Source organism: Melanerpes formicivorus, unplaced genomic scaffold, assembly GCF_026170545.1.
Source record: "Melanerpes formicivorus ecotype bairdi unplaced genomic scaffold, bMelFor1.0.p_v2 SCAF_68, whole genome shotgun sequence".
Classification (NCBI taxonomy): Eukaryota; Metazoa; Chordata; class Aves; order Piciformes; family Picidae; genus Melanerpes; species Melanerpes formicivorus.
In genome coordinates, this window is record NW_027142420.1 from 1,740,607 (window position 1) to 1,759,958 (window position 19,352).

Sequence of the window (19,352 nt, forward strand, 5' to 3'; positions counted from 1 at the left end):
GGGGCCACCGCTCCCCAGCACGTCTCGCCCTGCTGCGGCCGATCATGCGAATCCAATCTGGGCCCAGCTCAGTCGGCAGGAAGGCCTTCGGCTTCATAAATCACTTGGGATCCTTCCACCGCTCTGCCTTTCCTCTCCCCTGAAAGTTTTCAGCCCACAAATCTCACCAGCTTTGCTCAAATTAGCTTAATGATATTTGTGTAGTCCTTCCCTCTTCACCCACCAGGCTGGCTGCCGCTTCACCGGCAAATTCACTTGGTTTTGGTTCAATCACAGGGCGGTAGGGGTTGGAATGGACCTCCAGAGGTCACCCAGGCCAACCCCCCCTGCCAAAGCAGGGGCACCTTTGAGAAGGCCTCCAGCTTCTTATTGGTTTTAATAATCATTTGACAGGCCCCATCCCTGAAGGTGTTTAAGCCCAGGCTGGATGAGGCTCTGGGCAGCCTGGTCTAGTGTGGGGTGTCCCTGCCCATGGCAGGGGGGTTGGAACTAGATGATCCTTGTGGTCCCTTCCAACCCTGACTGATACTGTGATACTATGACTGTTTACAAGTATTGGTTTTGCTATAAAACTGTGCTGATCCTTCAGGGTGTTCCTTCTGCTTGCCAAGGGAGGTTGCAGTTACAGATAAACTGGAGTCAGGTTTCCCAAAGACAGCATCAAAAGCATTGAAACAGGAGAATAGAATATAAGTTGGACATGGTGCTCTTGAAGGTCTCTTCCAACATGGTCTGGTCTGGTCTATTCTATTCTATTCTATTCTATTCTATTCTATTCTATTCTATTCTATTCTATTCTATTCTATTCTATTCTAACTCTATTCTATAGAGAGAAATGATTAACATACTCAAATTGTCACATACATGCAGGAGTTTGTGTCATGGCTTTGTGCTAGAGTCATAGAAGGGTCTGGGTTGGAAGGGACCTCCAAAGGTCAACCTTGTTCTGTTTGAAAGGGTCAGAACTACTTTTTCCCTTCCATAAACTGCATCCTACCTTTAGTCCCCTCAGAGATTCATCTTGGAATTAGAGCACAACCTTATAAAAGTTGATTAAGAAGAAATTAGAATTTAGGCTGTATTTCTATAGCAAGAATAGGCTTGAAAAATAACAATGTGAGGCTCAACAGGGCTCTGAGCAACCCAATCTAGTTGAGGATGTCCCTGCTGACTGCAGGGGGGGTTGGACTGGATGAGCTTCAGAGGTCCCTTCCAACCCAGAGCATTCTGTGATTCTGTAATGTCTTTACAGAACCACAAGTGTGGGAGAGCAGGAGCTCAGTGGCTTGGTGGCACTGGAGCAGGAGGCAGGTTCAAGTACCTTGATTTGAATACATTCAAAATGGCAATGCTAATTTGTGTTTGTAATTAACAACTCCAGAACACAGAAAAGTGAGACTGGTGTTGCTCCTCATTTTAATGGAACTATTCCCTTCTTGGGTAGAAGCCAGCTGAAAAAAGAACAACAAACCAAACCAAACCAAACCAGCTCTAAGTTAAAATTCTCCTGTGGAATAGGAGCATCACACCAGGAAACACACATGTTAAGAAGTAGAGGCATCAGTAGAAATAAATAGATGGAGAAAGAAATGGAAGTATAGAAGTAGAAATAGAAAGGAATAGAACTTGAAGTAGTAATAGAAAGAAATAGAAGTAGGAATAGAAAGAAATAGCAATAGAAATAGAAATATAGAGAGATAGAAAAGAAGATAGAAATAAGTAGAAGAAATAGAATAGAAAGAAATAAAGAAATAGAAGTAGAAATGCAAATATATAGAAGTAGAAACAGAAAGAAGTAGAAATAGAAAGAAATAGAAGTAGAAATACAAATATATGGAAGTAGAAATAGAAATAGAAGTAGAAATAATAGAAATAAATAGAAATAGAAAGAAATAGAAGTAGAAATAGAACTAGAAGTAGAAATAGAAACAAGTAGAAAGAAATAGAAATAGAAGTAGAAATACAAATATATAGAAGTAGAAATAGAAAGAAATAGAAGTAGAAAGAAACAGAAGTAGAAGTAGAAGTAGAAATAGAAATAGAAGTAGAAATAGAAAGAAATAGAAGTAGCAATAGAAATAGAAATAAATAGAAGTAGAAATAGAAAGAAATAGAAAAAATAGAAGTAGAAATAGAAACAGAAGTAGAAAGAAATAGAAGTAGAAATAGAAAGAAATAGAAAGAAATAGAAATGATAGAAATAGAAGTAGAAATAGAACTAGAAGTAGAAATAGAAAGAAATAGAAGTAGAAATAGAAAGAAATAGAAGTAGAAATAGAAAGAAATAGAAATAGAAAGAGAAGTAGAAAGAAATAAAAGTAGAAATAGAAAGAAACAGAAGTAGAAATAGAAGTAGAAATAATAGAAATAGAAGTAGAAATAGAAGTAGGAAGAAATAGAAGTAGCAGTGGAAAGAACTATAGGTAGAAATGGAAGTAGAAATAGAGACTCGGTAATTGTTGCTAATCTTGTAGCAAAATAAGCTCCAAGCCTTTTTCTGGCAGACTTGTAGGCAGCATTAGCACTTTCAGAGGAAAATTTCATTTCCTAGGGTTTTTATTAGCTGTGAGAATAAAGAGGAGCCCACTCCTGCCTGTGTTGCTCTTCTGCCGGCGGTGCTTGCCGGTGTGTGTGCACAGACGTCCACAGTGTGCTCTGGTTTGGTAAGGTGCAGGGTGTGGAATCTTTGACAAGCTTTGCTGATTTCTGCATGGGAAACACGGGTTAATGAATTAGTGTTTGCCCTAAGGTACAGGTTGGACACTGACATCCCCAGTGACTTGTGGGGAAAGAGGTTTGTTAAGCAGCTTTCCAAGGCTGCCCAGAGCCTCCCTGTGTGATAGAAACGTTTGTGCAGTGTGGCTTTCTCGGGTTAAAAACCCCAATTTCTGTCCCACTGCAAAGGAAAATAAACTTGGAAGGGCTGCTTGGGGGCAGCGTGATTAAGACCTCCTGGCAGCAAGTGTTCTGAAGATTGTTTTGAAAGGATTTGAGATGTCTACAGCAGTATTGAAACCATCTAAAAAAAAACCCCACCAAACCCTGCATGGCCAAATCCCATGTTTAAAGATGTGAGACTGGCTCATTCAGAGAAGAGGAGAAGGGAGCAAGGTGACTGGGACCACACCTCCCCTTCCCCTGGTAGGAATCTGGGAGGCATTGGCCAGTGGTGAGTAAATGTGACAGAGTTAGAGATCAGAAGGTGTGAAGCTCCCAAAATCTCAATAAAAATATGTAGCTAAGTAGACCAAAGTGACCCTGTTAGACTTGCAGGGAGAGAAAGGCTGCATCCAAAGCAACATTGCCAGCAGAGCCACAGAGGTGATTCTGACACTGCTCTGCTCTGGGGAGACCTCACCTGCAGGGCTGTATACAGGTCTGGAGCCCTCAATAAGGGAAGGACCTGGACCTGATGGAGAGGGTCCAGAGGAGGGCCACAAAAATGATCAGGGGGGTTGGAGCAGCTCTGCTTCAGGGACAGGCTGAGGGAGCTGGGGGTGTTCAGCTGCAGAAGAGAAGGCTCTGGGTAGACCTGCCAGGACCTGAAGGGGGCTACAGGAAGGATGGAGAGAGACTGTTTGCAAAGGCCTGCAGGGACAGGAGCAGGGCCAATGGCTTCAAACAAACAGCTTCATCCAGCCTGGCCTTCAACACCCCCAGGCAGGAGGCAGCCACAGCCTCCCTGGGCAGCCTGTGCCACAGTCTCAGCACCCTCATGGTCCCTTCCAACCTAAGCCATTTCAGTAGATTGCTCATGATAGATCTCCTGGCCTGCATCAGGAACAGTGTGGCCAGCAGGAGCAGGGAAGTCCTTCTACCCTGCACTCAGCACTGGTTTGGCCACACCTTGAGTCCTGTGTCCAGTTCTGGGTCCCTCAGTTTAAGAAGGACATTGAGACACTTGAAGGTGTCCAGAGAAGGGCAACAAGGCTGGGGAGGGGTCTGGAGCACAGCCCTGGGAGGAGAGGCTGAGGGAGCTGGGGTTGCTTAGCCTGGAGAAGAGGAGGCTCAGGGATGACCTCATTGCCCTCTACAACTCCCTGAAGGGTGGCTGTAGCCAGGAAGGGGTTGGTCTCTTCTCCTAGGCAAGCAGCACCAGAACAAGAGGACACAGTCTCAAGTTGTGCCAGGGGAGGTTTAGACTCGAGGTGAGGAGAAAGTTCTTCTCTGAGTTGTTTGTCATTGGAATGTGCTGCCCAGGGAGGTGGTGGAATCCCCATCCCTGCCTGTGTTCAACAAAAGCTTGGATGTGGCACTTGGAGCCATGGTTTAGCTGTCAGGAGGTGTTGGATGATAGCTTGTACTTGATGATCTCTGAGGTCTCTTCCAACCTGGTTGATTCTATGATTCTTGATTCTCGGCAGCTCAAAGACCTGCCCTGTGCTGGCAGGTGAAACCTTTCTTCTCTGTGAAGAAATATTTCCTAATATCCAACCTGAACCTCCCCTGGCACTGCTTCTGGGTGTCCTCTCTGGTCTTTTTACTCACCTAGATCAGCCTTGAGCTTTTTCTTGCACTCTGCATGGTCCCTGGTCAAGCAGTTCCTGCAGGGTTGCCTTTGGATGGCAACTGGACTTGAGAGTGGACGGATTCCATAGTAGTCAGCTTTTAGCCACAGAGTCTTCTGGGTTCAGCTTCTGCTACCCAAGGCTATCAGCTGTGGATGTCTACAAGGTTTCAGTCTCTTACCCAATGGTATTAGAAAGACCAAAAATATTCAGGTCTGTTGCTTCTTGTTCTCCTTACTTGGTAATGCCACAGGATGGGACATGTGGCCCTTTGGAGCAAGCTAACCCAGCTGAACCCCTCTGGGGAGAGAATGTTCTGCCTCAACCTTGGATGGATGTTTCTAGCAGAGGTTTCATCTTGTGAGTGCCTTTCAGCATGATTCCTGAAGAGGTTTTAGGCTTGACTAGTAAGGAAGGTGAGCCCTTGTGAGCCTGGAAAATGTCCTGGTAACCTTTGGTCCCCCTTTTAACAGCCTCTGCCCAGGTTCTGTGAAGTTCAGAGAGGAGTTTCCTTAGGGATGTAGTTTGGATGTGGCATGTTCTGGTGGTTGGTTGGCTGCCCAGGGGTGTTTAGCTGGTTGGTATTGTTTGCTTTTAGAGCTGCTTTGGCTTGTTGGTTTGTTTGGGGGTTGTTGTTTTGTTTTTGTCTAATCCTAGAGTCTGTCTGTATCTAAACTGTCACAGCCTAACCTGTCATGCTGTCCTAACTGTGGTTGGGAGGCAAGAGTCAGAGAAGGCCTATTTCCTTCCTTGGGGAAACCCAAATGCCTTGGCTTAGGGCAGGGGTATTTTACCCCATAGAAAACCCTAGAATTTACCCATCTCTAAAGGTTCATGAAGCACAGATGGCCTCCTCCTTGGAAACAGGGACTGCAGAGAGCTCTGATGCCCCCACCCCAGCTGCTGTTGTCTGAGTGTTCTCCTGCTTTGACAGGTTGGCCTTGCTACAGAACGCTTAGCAAAGCTAGCAGAATCTATGCCTCAGATCTTTCCATGCTGAGATGGTAAGGTGCTGAACACTAAGCTGTGGTGGATGGTCCAAGCAAGCTGCAGTGGGTACAGCTAGATCAGTGGGCTTGTATGAAACCCCCTTCTTGTGTGCATTCCTACATTTAAGGGCAGAGAGAAACAGCAGCCAGGCTCTGGGGTAAAAACTTTCACTCCAGGAGGCAGAAGTGACTGTGAGATTTTTGTGCAGTTGTGTCTACCCATTTTCATTCCTTTGTCTTCCCCCCTCCCAGAGCAGGCAGTTTCCCATTCTGTGCCTGCCTTTATGAGCTGCTGACCTTCTCCAGCTCTCCGTCTGTGCCAGCCAGCACGCAGCCTTCTCACTCCTTTGTTCTTTGGGGAAATATTCCACAGCAGCCCTGGTTCTGTTGAAACTGGAAGCTGCTCTGCATATATCAGACCCAGGAAAGCAAATATTTTCTGATCATTTCTCGTTCTCACACAGTGTTTGGCACACTGCTTCACCCTCAGCCAGCAGAGCAGGCAGTAGGTAGGACGTTGGGGTTGGATGTTTTTAGTGTCACTCTTCTGCTGCTTCACTCAGAGCTCTTTGGGGGACCACAGCTCTTCAAATGCTTCCTTCTGCACTTCAGTCAAAATAAACCCCCAGAAACATCTCAGCTTCATAAGGCACTTTCCTGAGAGCAGAGTGTGTTGCTTCTCTTCTTCATTGAGCTGGATACAGGTGGCAAGGTGGCTAAGGCAGGTGGCTGCTCTGCAGAGCCTGCAGCTCTCTGTGTCACAAAAAGCTGTTCTTACAGCCAGCTCAAACTGCCTGCTTTGTAAGTGCAGAACTAACCAGGGTGGAAAAGCCCTCAGAGATCACTGAGTCCATGCCTGCTTTCCTTCAAAGCTCTTGTCTCTAGGACACAGAAATTCTTAACTGATCCTGGCTTTCACATCTGTATTCTGAGAAGATCACAGAGTTACTGAGGCTGCAGCAGACCTCTGAGATCATGCAGTCCAGGCTATGACCTAACACCACCCCATGGGCTAGACACATTGCTGGAGATTGTCTGCTGGTGGTGGGACAGGATGTGGTACTTCATTCAGGAGATGGACTTTCAGACATGGGAATGTGCTGCCCAGGGAGGTGGTGGAGTCACCAAACCTGGATGCGTTTCGAGGTGGTTTGGATGTGGTGCTTGGGGATGTGGTTTAAAGGTGACCCTTCTAGAGTAGGGTTCTGGGTTGGACTTGGTGAACCTGAAGGTCTTTTCCAGCCTGAATGTTTCTGTGACTAATCCAACCAGTAGAGCATGCTAAGAGCTGCCCTGTAGATGTGAGACTAGACAGCAAACCTCACATTTGGTCACAGAATCACAGAGTGTTAGGGGCTGGAAGGGACCTCAAAAGATCATTGAGTCCAACCTCACTTGTCAAGCAGGATCACCTAGAGCAGGTCACACAGGAATGCATCCAGATGGGTTTGGAAGGTCTCCAGAGGAGGAGACTCCACAGCCTCTCTGGGCAGCCTGCTCCAGGGCTCTGGCACCCTCCCAGGGAAGAAGTTCCTCCTCATGTTGAGCTGGAACCTCCTGTGCTGTATTTCTATCCATTGCTCCTTGTCCTATCCCAGGGAGCAAGTGAGCAGAGCCTGTCCCCTCCCTCTTGACCCCCAGCCCTCAGATATTTATAAGCATATATTCAATCCCCTCCTAGTCTCTTCTCCAGGCTGAACAGCCCCAGTGCTCTCAGCCTCTCCTCCTTTTGTGGGGTGCTTGAGTATCCAGCTCAGGAAACACATTCAGGAGTGGAGAAAAGCCATCCTTTGCAAACCAGTTTGTGTGAACATTCTGTATCAGAGGCACTCAGAGTCTCTAACCATTCTTCAAACACCTGGCTGCTTTGAAAAAACAACCCACAACCAAACCCAAAAACCCCCAAACCACCTAAAATGATGTCCATGCCATAGACTGAAAACTCAGTCCATGTGTTTTCACTTTCCAGCTTCCTGAACTGAATGTGAGAGCTATATGGAGCAGTTGGTGTTAACTATGTTTGATACCTGTTCAGTTCCAATGACTTCCCATCGTTTCTGCTGGGAAACAAGAGATACAAAGAGGCCAAACCAAACAGGTTGCAATTTGTGAGTTCTGGCCTGAAACACTGAAACAAGAAAATAGCCCCACAGGCAGCTTAATGTTCTCTCTTGGGTCACAATCTGAAAGTCAAGTTGAAGGATTTGCTTTCTGTTCAGATGATCTTCCTGCATGGGATGGCTTGTAAATGGCTTTTCAAACCCAGTGTGCTTCAGAGGCACACTAAAAGCATTCATGTAACTGCAATAAGTAAATGCAAATTAACCTCCCCCTGGAACTTAGCAAATGTTTATTGCTTTTCAGTGCAAGCATTTCTTTCAGAGGCCCTGAGTACAGCACCTAGCCAACTCTGAATGGCAGAGAGCTTCCAACCTGGGAGAGCTCTGAAGCAGCAAGGCAGGCCATTTACATCTCCAAATGTTTTGTTTGTTTTTGTCATTGGCAGCTAAAGAAGACCATAAAAAAGAAGAGAGCAGTTTGGGAAATGCACAAAAATGGTAAGGTTGGGGTTGGGGTGGGTTTTTTTTTGCTAGTTTATTTTGGTCAAAGATGTTATTGATCTTCTTAGGAGCCAGATGAAATGGGGGGAGGAGGAGGGGGGGGGAAGGATCTGTACTTCAAAGAGGTAATATTGCTGTCTGAAAAACATTCTTAGGTAGTCTTCCAGGAAAAAGTTCAGCTGAGTTTTTAGCCCAACAGTCTGCTCTGCTTGAGGGTTTGACTGCTGTCAAGATTAGACTGAATCAGGGTACTGAAAGAATGTTGTAATAACTGATTAACTGCTTCATGCAGGGAGAATAGATCTGATTCTCACTGAGCATCCTCAGGCTGTTGCATGCAGGGAAATCCTCAACCTTTTATTAGCTGGAGACCTCTGCCTTCCTTAGGCCAAAGGAAGCAAAGCACGGGGAGAGAGGAGAGGAAATGATTTATGGGCAGTAAAATGTTTAATAACTTTGTATTTCTAATATTTTGGTTGGTTGGTTGGTTTACCAAACTGTAGTTTGGGGAGAGCAAAGCATCTGCCTTTAACTTTATTTATGGTGACTCTGGAGCTGCCATCAGTCAGCTGGGGTAAATCAATTCTTAGCTTCTTAGCACTGGTTTTCCTTCGTGGTCACCAAAGGCAGATCTGTGGCAGTTTAGGGCTTGGTGTTATTTTTGCTGAGCCCACAGTGGCTGTGGAGGGGCCACTTAATTTGCAGCTGACTTGAAGAATTGGTTGTCTGATGTGAAGATTGGCTTTTTCAATTGCTAAATAAGCCTTCAGTGTTTTATATTACTGCTAAAAGGATCTGTTACTTCTGAATGTCAGGAGGCAGCCCAAGAAACTAGATTGAGCTGGGTGAATGCAACACTCTGCTTCTGGGGGAAGGGCTGAACAGGAAACATGAAGAGGGGATGAGGAGTGAGTGTCAGGATGAAGGCAGAATGAGAGAGTGTACAAAGATCACGGGATCACAGGTTGGAAGAGACCCTTGGGAACATCAGGTCTGACCACAAACCCTACTGTGCAAGGTTCACCCCTAAACCATATCCCCAGGCACCACATCCAAACCCCCTTTAAACACACCCAGAACTCAGGATCCCAGAGCCCCCAGAGGCACATGTATCAGCCACAGATGAGGTGGAGAGAGGGTCTGTTAGGAAGATGTCAGTCAGGTTCTGTTCCTCATGATGTTACTGGGGCTGCTGTTACATGAAGCAAACCCCACAAGAGAGGTTCTAGCCTTGCTGTTCCCGGCTCAGCTGTGCAATGTTTGACCCCAGTGAACGCAGTGGAAGTGGCAGTGCCCAGGTTCTTCCCCATGAGAGTGATGAAGCCCTGGAGTGGGTTGTCCAGGGAGGTGGTTTGGGCCCTGTCCCTGGAGATGTTTAAGCCCAGGCTGGATGAGGCTCTGGCCAGGCTGATCTAGTGTGGGGTGTCCCTGCCCACGGCAGGGGGGTTGGAACTGGATGATCCTTGTGGTCCCTTCCAACCCTGACTGATCCTGTGATACTATGATGGTGATTGAAGTATTTTGGGTGTTTAGGGGTTTAAATCTCAGAATGGTTTACACAGATATTTAAAGTTACATTTCTTTGTATATTTATTTCCTAATTGCTTGTGGTGTCCCTGCAGCATCCTCCAGCTCTGGATTGCATTGTGGTTATAGAAGCACAGAATTGTCAGGGCTGGAAGGGACCTCAAGGCTCAGCCAGCTCCAACCCCCTGCCATGGGCAGGGACACCTCACACCACAGCAGGTTGCTCACAGCCACATCCAGCCTGGCTGCAAACACCTCCAGGCAGGAGGCTTCCACCACCTCCCTGGGCAGCCTGTGCCAGTGCCTCTGGACTTTTGCTGTGATCCTTTTGCTATGACTCACCAATTACCCTGAAATTTACTTACATGTTTCACACAAAACCTGGGTAAGAAATTGAAAAGGTTGAGGTTAGCCTGCAGGAGGATATAAAAACCTCTTACATCAGTGTCTGATATTCTTCAGTATGTCCTAGAGGCATTGTCCATCTTGGAGGGTCCCTCCCAAGCCAAGGAAATGGGTGAGCCTGTGAACCTTTCAGGACTGTATTGGCTCATGTGGCTAAAATCCAAGCTCTTATTTGGTGAAGCAGTTGGTTGGAAGATGTATTCCTTTATTTGGAGAAGGAAACACCTGGCTGGTTTGGAGTGGGTTTCCTTGATGATGTTCTTCAGGCCTAGCTAAAAGCTTGAATCTCAGCCTAAGGCAAAACCAAACACTTGACCTTGTCAATTCCATATGGAAACATGCAAAGTGGACTACAAATCCAAGGAAAACTGATGGAGTATTTTCAGAATTTCCATCTGTTGCCTTAAGTAGCCTCTCCTGAATCACAGCCTGGGCTGCACCACAGGAGGCACTGCCAGCAGGTCCAGAGAGGTGATTCTGCCACTTTACTAAGCTCTGGTGAGACCTCACCTGGAGGAATGCATTCACCCCTGGAGCCCTCAGCACAGGAAGGACATGGATCTGATGGGGAGGGTCCAGAAGAAGGCCAGGACAATGCTCAGGGGGTTGGAGCAGCTCTGCTATGGAGACAGGCTGAGGGAGCTGGGGGTGTTCAGCCTGGAGAGGAGAAGGCTCCAGGGAGACCTAATAGCAGCCTGCCAGTGCCTGAAGGAGGCTACAGGAAAGCTGGGGAGGGACTTGTGAGGGTGTCAGGGAGTGATGGAACTGGGGGGAATGGATCCAAGCTAGAGGGGGGGAGATTTAGATTAGACCTTTAGAAGAAGTTGTTCCCCATGAGGGTGGTGAGAGCCTGGCACAGGCTGCCCAGGGAGGTGGTGGAAGCCTCCTGCCTGGAGGTGTTTGCAGCCAGGCTGGATGTGGCTGTGAGCAACCTGCTGTGGTGTGAGGTGTCCCTGCCCGTGGCAGGGGGTTGGGACTGGCTGAGCCTTGAGGTCCCTTCCAGCCCTGACAGCTCTGTGACTCTATGAAAAAAACATTTAAACACTGGCAGTGTATTTTGATTAAACTAATTAATTACCTGTGGAAGGAGCTGGTTTATTTTCAGTACTTCCTTACAGACTCACTATTGGCACTGCCTGTGGGGTTGGGGTTTTTTGTTGCTAACCCCAATTCTTCCTAAACAATTGAAGGTTGCTTTTACCAAGCCTTGGGAGTTCTTCCTGATTTGGCATGTGGCTCTTCCACATCCCTTCAGTAAATGGGAGAATGAGATCTTCATGGAGTGTTGGAGGAATTAGAGATAACATAGCATTCCCTGAAATCACAGAATCACAGAGACATTCAGCTTGGATCACCCAGTCCAAGGGAGAACCCTACTCTCCAAGGTTCACCCCCTAAACCATATCCCAAATCACCACATCCAAACCACCTCTAAACACATCCAGGGGCTGCAGGAAGTGAAGCTTTTGTCATGCAAATGAAATGCCTGTGGTTTGCCTGCCATCCCTCTCTGATGGCTCAGGCATCTGTGAGTTCTGCTGCTGGGAAGGAGGTAGGTGCTGGGGGGTTGGTTATACTCAGCATGGATTACTGCTTGGGTTTCCACGGCTAAGGGGAGGTAATGGTAATTGCCAGCCTTGACTACTGAATCAGGAATCAGCCCTCAGAGAAACTGTTTCCCCAGTGGCCTTATGTGTTGACAGTTGTTTGTTTCCCCCCCACACACACCTCCCCTCCCTGCTAGCTTTGAAGAAACAGTGGGGTACTTCGGGATCAAGCCGAAGCCTGGCGAGAAGGAGATCACCCCCAACTACGTGTTCACGGTGTGGTATGAATTCTGCAGCGACTTCAAGACCATTTGGAAACGGGAGAGCAAAAGCATTTCCAAGGAAAGGTAAGGTTCTAATAAAGCCATTAATTCCATTTCAGATGTCTGGGAAACTGTTCCTTCTCAAACCCAACAAATTACGCTCCAAGGTTTCACAGGCGGCCTTTGCTTTCTTTCAGATCTAATGGACATCAAGGCGAGCTTATTCCCTCGGGGTGCGTAGGGAAATGCACCAAAGGCACGCTGTCCCCACAAAAAGATAAACACACATCATCTGATAAATTACACTTTGGTAACCCCTTCCAATTACTAGCTAGTAAAATGAAAGGGGAGCTGTGCTAATTTGTAACAGATTGCTTCCCTGGGCAGTCTCCCGTCGGCCGGGGCTAAATGAGGCGATATTGCCGTCGCAGACAGTACAGACAAATAAAAGTGAAGGCTTTGCCACTTAATATACTGCACTGGCATCAAAGGGAAGCCCCCTGAGATTCAGGCCACACTTAGCACGGTGTCGAAGCCCCACGCTGGATTTACAGCGCTGCTGCTGGCTCTCGGTGTCCTGCTGGGGACATCAAACTGCTCGCCGCTAGAGCTCACCGCGGCCGCCTGATTTTATTAGTCAGGCATGGGGGGGGAATAACAGCAAAGAAAAAAACAGGGAAAGAGAGGGGGGGAAACAGAAAAGGAAAAAAAGAAAAAGGGAATAAAAAGGGGGGGGGGAATTAAGAAATAAAAAGGGAGGGGAAGGGGGAGAAAAAGGGGAGAAGGAGAGGGGGAAACAAAGTGGGGGGAAAGGAAAAATTAAGAAGCGAACAGGAAGGAGGAAAAAAGGGAAAAAAGAGAGGGGGGAATGGAAAAAAAAGAGAAAGGGAACAAAAAGGGAGGAGGGGAAAAAGGGAAAGAAAAGAGGGGGAACAAAAAAGGAAAAAAGGGGAGGAAATAAAAATTGGGGGGAAGAGGCAAAAAAGGGAGGGAGGGGGAAAATAAAAGGAAAGAAGAAGGGGAAAAGTTAAGAAACAAAAAGAGGGGGGAGAGGGAGAAAAGGGAAAAAATAAGGAGAAAAAAAGGAAAATATTAAAAGGAAAACATTTAAAAGGGGAAAAAAAGGAAAAAATAAAAGGAAAAAATTTAAAAGGAAAAAAAATTAAAAGGGGAATGGGAAAAAATAAAAAGAAAAAACTTTAAAGGGAAAAAAATTAAAAGGAAAAACTACTTTAAAAAAAGGGGGGAAGGAAAAAATGAAAGGAAAAAATTAAAAGGAAAAAAATTAAAGAGAGGAAGAAAAGGAAAAAATTACAAGGAAAATAAAACTTTTAAAATGTGGAAAAAAAAGGAAGAAAAAAAATTAAAAGGGAAAAGTAAAAATTCAAAGGATAAAAATATTTGAAAGGTGGAAAAAGAGGAAAAAATAAAAGGGAAAAATTAGAAGGAAAGAAAAATTGAAATGGGGAAAAGAAAAGGAAAATGAAAAGGAGAAAATTAAAAAGAGAAAAAATTAAAGGGGGAAAATAAAGGGGAAAAAATAACAGGAAAATCAAATTTTAAAAGGGAAAAATAGGAAAAAAATGAAAAGGAAAAAAAAAGTTGTCAGAGGGGGGAAAGAGGAAAAAAAAGGGGGAAAAAGAAAAGGAAAAAAAAATCAACTGCCTGCCTTCAGTTATTTTCTTGATTTGTCTGGAGCTCCTCATCCTCTCCATAGCAAAAGCAATGCCACACCAAGCCTGCCACACTCCAGTGAATTTGGAAGTGATAATGTGGTGGTGCTCTGGGAAACAATGGAGTCCTCATTTTCAGCATGGAATAGCCATCCAGGTACTGCCTCAGGTTGAGAGAGGGGAGAAAAGGAAAGTCTTGCAAGCTGGAAGCAAAAGCAGGAAACTGCTTCAGGCTCCCATCTTGCTCCAAGTCAAGTGGGGCTTTGAGGGTTGCTTAGAAGCAGCTTCTTAAAGGGCAAGAGGCAAAATCATTCATTTCCAATTGTCTACAGAAATTAGAGGTTTTAAACACAGGGAGGTTGTAGCTTTTGGTCTCATCTCTCTTGTTGTTAGATTGAATTTTTGGGGCTGATAACTGCAAAGCACAGATTTGGTTCATAGAACTGACAGGGTTGGAAGGGACCTCAAGGCTCAGCCAGCTCCAACCCCCTGCCATGGGCAGGGACACCTCACACTGCAGCAGGTTGCTCACAGCCACATCCAGCCTGGCTGCAAACACCTCCAGGCAGGAGGCTTCCACCACCTCCCTGGGCAGCCTGTGCCAGGCTCTCACCACCCTCATGGGCAACAACTTCTTCCTCACATCCAATCTCAATCTCCCCATTTCTAGTTTTGCTCCATCCCCCCCAGTCCTATCACTCCCTGACACCCTCAAAAGTCCCTCCCCAGTTTTCTTGTAGCCCCCTTCAGACACTGGAAGGCCACAATTAGGTCTCCTGGGAGCCTTCTCTTTTCCAGACTGAACAACCCCAACTCCTTCAGTCTGTCCTCACAGCAGAGCAGCTCCAGCCTTCTGCTCATCTTCATGGCCCTTCTCTGGACACCTTCCAGCACCTCCAGATCCTTCCTGTCCTAGGGGCTCCAGCACTGGCCCCAGAGCTCCAGCTGTGGTCTCAGCAGAGTGGAGCAGAGGGGCAGAATCCCTTCCCTGGCCCTTCTGGCTCTGCTTCTCTTGCTGCAGCCCAGGCTGTGATTGTCGCTCTGGGCTGCAAGTGCAAGTTTCACACATTAAGTGCTGGGTAGGAGAAGCAGTCACCAGCAGGTTGCTATAATCATCTCAGGGATAGATTTTTTCTGCTGAATCAGGACTTACTTTTGTTCCAAAGCAGTGAGGAGGAAGAGAGGAGGAAGGTTGAAAAACCAATGTCCAGACCATACTGTGTGCATCTTTGTAGCTCTGTGGTGGACTCTCTCAAGCAGCTCCCTGAGGTGTCCTTCTTGACCTGAGGGCCCCAGAACTGGACACAATATTCCAGAAGTGGCCTCACCAGGGCAGAGTAGAAGAGGAGGAGAATCTCTCTCGACCTACTGACCACAGCCCTTCTAATCCCCACCCCCAGCTTGCCACCAGCCTTCTGTTTTCATCCTCCTAAACAGTTTTGCAATGTGCTACTGAAAGGAACCTCATGAGATCAGGGGATGAGAATGCTGGTAAAGCTGTTTTCCTCACCTGAGAACATCCTGTCAAGGCATGGCCATTTAAGGGCTCTGTGTTACAAAGCATGAGACCAATGAGCTGCTGTCCAAAAAAAGCTTGAAAGCAAGCTCAGAGTCACTGTGCCCACTGGTAACTAAAAACCTTAGTATGAGAGGAATGGACAGCTGTCTTCCTTAACTGGGTAATTAATTGGATGCACTTCTTGCTTGGCATTTCAAAGACTGCAATTTAGGTTAAGACAAGAAAATCAATCTGTTTATCATGAAACATTTTGTTTTGAAGAGGAGGAATTGGCAGTGGAAGTCAATACTTTCACACTTGGGCTCTGAAACTGAGGCATTGTGTGGTGTGAACACATTTGCCACTGGATTCCTCTTCAGATTTCAGGAGGAGCTGCAGCTCCTCTGTGTGAAATGTCTCTGAAGGAGCTAAACAGATAGCTTCAAAAAGGGATTTTGTTGCTGACATTGGTACAGGAATGAAAACCTTCACAGAATCCCAGGTTGGGTTGGAATATTGGAGTACAATTTGTCTTCCATGAAATACTGCTCAGGGAAATAGTGTAATGAAAACTCTGTTAGCTTTCAATTATTAATGGCTACAAAAAAAGAGGTCAAAAGACCTAAGATTCCCAAATCAAAACTCAGTCTTCAAAACTCCTTTGTCTTGTAAACCAGGCAGCTTTAGAAGCTCCAGATTTGAGGGGGAAAAGAGTCTTGAGCTAACTGACAGCCTCAGCTGCAGGGAAAGGCCTGCTTTGTCTAACAGCCACTTGGCTCCCCAGTGGCACAGAAGTGTAGAAATCTGATTAGATTGCTCTGAGCTGCCCTGAGCTTAACCCACTGTGGAAAGAAATTAGCTGCCCCCCCCGAGATACAGTTGAATCATTGTCTCCCTGCCCTGAGGAGATTTGCACAGCAGTTAGGGCTGCAGGGCAGGGTTACAGATAGGCAACAAATGTAGGTTGCAGTGATGCTGGAGGTGGTGTGACAGGATCTGTGAATCACTGCAGAGGTGAAATGAGGAACGTGTCCAAAACCATATCCCTGACAGAAAGGGGATGACAAGTCTTGTACAGTGTAGCTTGGGGGGTGCTATGTTAGAGAGAGCCCCTGGGGAAAAGGACCTGGGGGTGCTGGGGGACAACAGGATGCCCATGAGCCAGCAGTCTGGCCAAGAAGGCCAAGGGCAGCCTGGGGCTGGATTAGAAGGGATGTGGTGAGTAGGTCCAGAGAGGTTCTCCTCTTCCTCTCCTCTGCCCTGCTGAGGCCACATCTGGACTATTGTGTCCACTTCTGGGCCCCTCAGGTCAAGAAGGACCTCAGGGAGCTGCTTGAGAGAGTCCAGCACAGAGCCCCAGAGCTGCTGCAGGCAGTGGAACATCTCCCTGTGAGCACAGGCTGAGGGAGCTGGGGCTTGGAGCTGGGAGCAGAGCAGCCTGAGGGCTGCCCTCAGTGCTGGGGATAAAGATGTGCAGGGCTGGAGCCAGGCTCTGCTCAGGGATGGCCAAGCACAGCACAAGGGGCACTGGGGGCAAGCTGGAGCAGAGGAGGTGCCAAGGGAACAGGAGGGGAAACATTTTCCCTGTGAGGGTGGCAGAGCCCTGCAGCAGGCTGCCCTCTCCATCTCCATCAAACAGCTTCCTCTGAATGCACCCTGAAGGCTCACCAAATGCTGGGGACTTTAGTTCTGCATCAAAGCCCAGGTTGGTTGCTGACAGCTGGATAAGCTGGGATGCCCTTGCATCCAGGAACACCAACTGCTTTTGTGCTTTTCTCTCTGTGTCAGATGTTCAGATGATAACTGAAACTAAACCAAACAGGGATGTCCTTTTTCCATAGGGTGCTTACACCAGGAGAGATTGCACATCATTCCACTTCCACCTCCTCCTCATAGACTACTGATTTGATGTGCATGATGGGCATGATTTTTCAATTCAGAATCAAAACAAACATGGATTTTTAACAATTGTAATTCATTTGAGGTCTATAACTGTGTAATGTATGTGAGTATATATACTGATGTGTGTGTATGTGTGTGTACATATACACACACACACACACAGATGCCTATCTGTGTCTATTAAAGCCTCCAAGATCTGTTACAGTATATTTAAGAGGCTATCATAGCCAAGTCTGAATGTAGGGAAGAAATGTAAATACAGAAACCCACAAAATACAAGGAGTTTGCAGTCTGCAGTTTCACAGCAAGCTGTGATTGTGTCAGAACAAGAGGACACAGTCTCAAGCTGTGCCAGGGGAGTTCAGTCTGGAGGTGAGTGTCGAGGGTCATGTGAGGAGAGGCTGAGGGAGCTGGGGTTGCTTAGCCTGGAGAGGAGGAGGCTCAGGGGAGACCTTCTTGCTGTCTACAACTACCTGAAGAGAGCTTGTAGCCAGGTAGGGGTTGGTCTCTTCTTCCAGCCACCCAGCACCAGAACAAGAGGACACAGTCTCAAGCTGTGCCAAGGGAGGTTTAGGCTGGAGGTGAGGAAGAAATTCTTCCCCGCAAGAGAGATTGGCCATTGGGATGTGCTGCCCAGGGAGGTGATGGAGTCCCTATCCCTGGAGGTGTTTGAGATGAGCAGTTGGTGCCATGGTTTAGTTGATCAGATGGTGCTGGGTGATAGGTTGGACTGGATGATCTCAAAGGTCTTTTCCAGCCTGGTTAATTCTGTATTCTGCATTCTGTTTTGCAAATGAAATGTAAGAAGGCTTATGGTAGAATCCTAGAATGGTTTAGGCTGGAAGGGAGCTCAGAGCTCATCCACTGGAGGTGTTCAAGAAAGGCTTGGATGTGGCACTTGGAGCCATGGTTTAGCTGTCAGGAGGTGTTAGGGATTAGGTACTAGGTTGGACTTGGTGATCTCTGAGGGCTTTTCCAACCTGGTTGATTCTGTGACTCTAAGAAATTCTTCCCAGCAAGAGAGATTGGCCATTGGGAGGTGGTGGAGTCACCATCCCTGGAAGTGTTTAAAATAAGGCTGGCTGAGGCACTTGGTGCCATGGTTTAGTTGGTCAGGAGGTGTTGGGTGAGAGGTTGGACTGGATGAGCTCTGAGGTCTTTTCCAACCTGGTTGATTCTGTTAGTTCTGCAGCCTGTGGTAAGTTGTGTGGGCTAAGAGTGTGGGTACACTGCAGGATTAGTTTATGGGCTGCATGCAGCCATGATCCTGCAGCAAGGCATGAGATGCATGTAAGGAATCTGAGCTATGAGGATATTTCATATTCTCTTGAGGGGTATCTGTTCAGCTGTTTAAAGGATCTGGGGTTGGAATGCAGCCTGACTCAAGGTTGAACAGTTGATGTTGACTGCAGCTACCACTGCTTCTTCAGCTGAACATTTGGTTTGCACAACAATTCCTGTGCCAGCACAGTCTGAAAGGGAGAAGTTTGGACTTGAAGCAAGCTCAGGTGGCACAGAATTGTCATTCCAGGCTAATTCATAACCCACAGCTACCCACCACCAGCTGCATGGAAGGAGCTGTAGAAGCAGGGAGAATGGATTGTTCCAGAACATTAAGGAGCTGAGAGAGAACCAAAAATGTGGCCTCTGTCTTTGCACAACAGCAGAGCCTCAACATGCATGAGTAGCAACTGGCTAGTTTAGAGTGGATTCCAGTTCTGCTGTCTGAAGGCTCTAGAGCATGGAGCATGCCAGATCACAGCTTCTTCTGTCCAACTAGAGTGGGAAACAGGGGTGACAATGACAATGAGTTTGTCTGATTAGTCTCTGACTTGGTAATACATTTTCCTGTGAGGAGAAAGTGCTTTCATGAGGTTGTGAAGGGAGCTTTTGAGAATTCATGGAAAGGTCCAGGCTGGAAGGGACCTCCAAGGCTCATCCAGTCTGACCTCCCCTCATTCAGCTGGGACATCCCTGGCTAGATCAGGCTACCCCCAGCCTCATTGAGCCTCACCTTGAATATCTCCAGGGAAGGAGCCTCAGCCACCTCCTTGGGCAACCTGTTCCAGTGTTCCACCACCCTCATAGTGAAGAACTTCCTCCTGATGACCAGTCTGAATCTGCCCTTCTCTAGGTTGAAGCCATTGCCCCTTGTCAAGTCCCTTAATCATCCTCCTGGCTCTCTGTTGGATTCTCTCCAGTAGGTCTCTGTCTCTCTAGAGCTGGACACAGGATTGCAGCTGTGGTCTCAGCAGGGCAGAGCAGAGGGGGAGCAGAACCTCCCCAGCCCTGCTGGCCACACTTTTCTTGCTGCCCCCCAGGCTCCCACTGGCTCTCTTGGCCACCAGGGCACATTGCTGTCCCATGCAGGACTTGCTGCCCACCAGCACTCCAAGGTCTCTCTCCATGTGCTGCTTCCCAGCAGGGCAGCCTCTGACCTGTCCTGGTGCCTGCTGTGATTGCTGCCCAGATGCAGGAC

At 47.2% G+C, this 19,352-nt stretch overlaps 1 protein-coding gene across 5 annotated transcripts in view; it reads left to right on the top strand.

The window, feature by feature from the left end:
- The window catches only part of FMN1 (formin 1), a 191,262-nt gene that overhangs the window by 161,739 nt on the left and 10,171 nt on the right, over nucleotides 1-19,352 (top strand). For all 5 annotated transcript variants that reach the window (XM_068162902.1, XM_068162904.1, XM_068162903.1 and 2 more), the window contains 2 exons: nucleotides 8,004-8,055; nucleotides 11,735-11,884. In XM_068162902.1, the coding sequence (XP_068019003.1) occupies nucleotides 8,004-8,055; nucleotides 11,735-11,884 (202 nt within the window). The remainder of the gene's footprint in view (nucleotides 1-8,003; nucleotides 8,056-11,734; nucleotides 11,885-19,352) is intronic.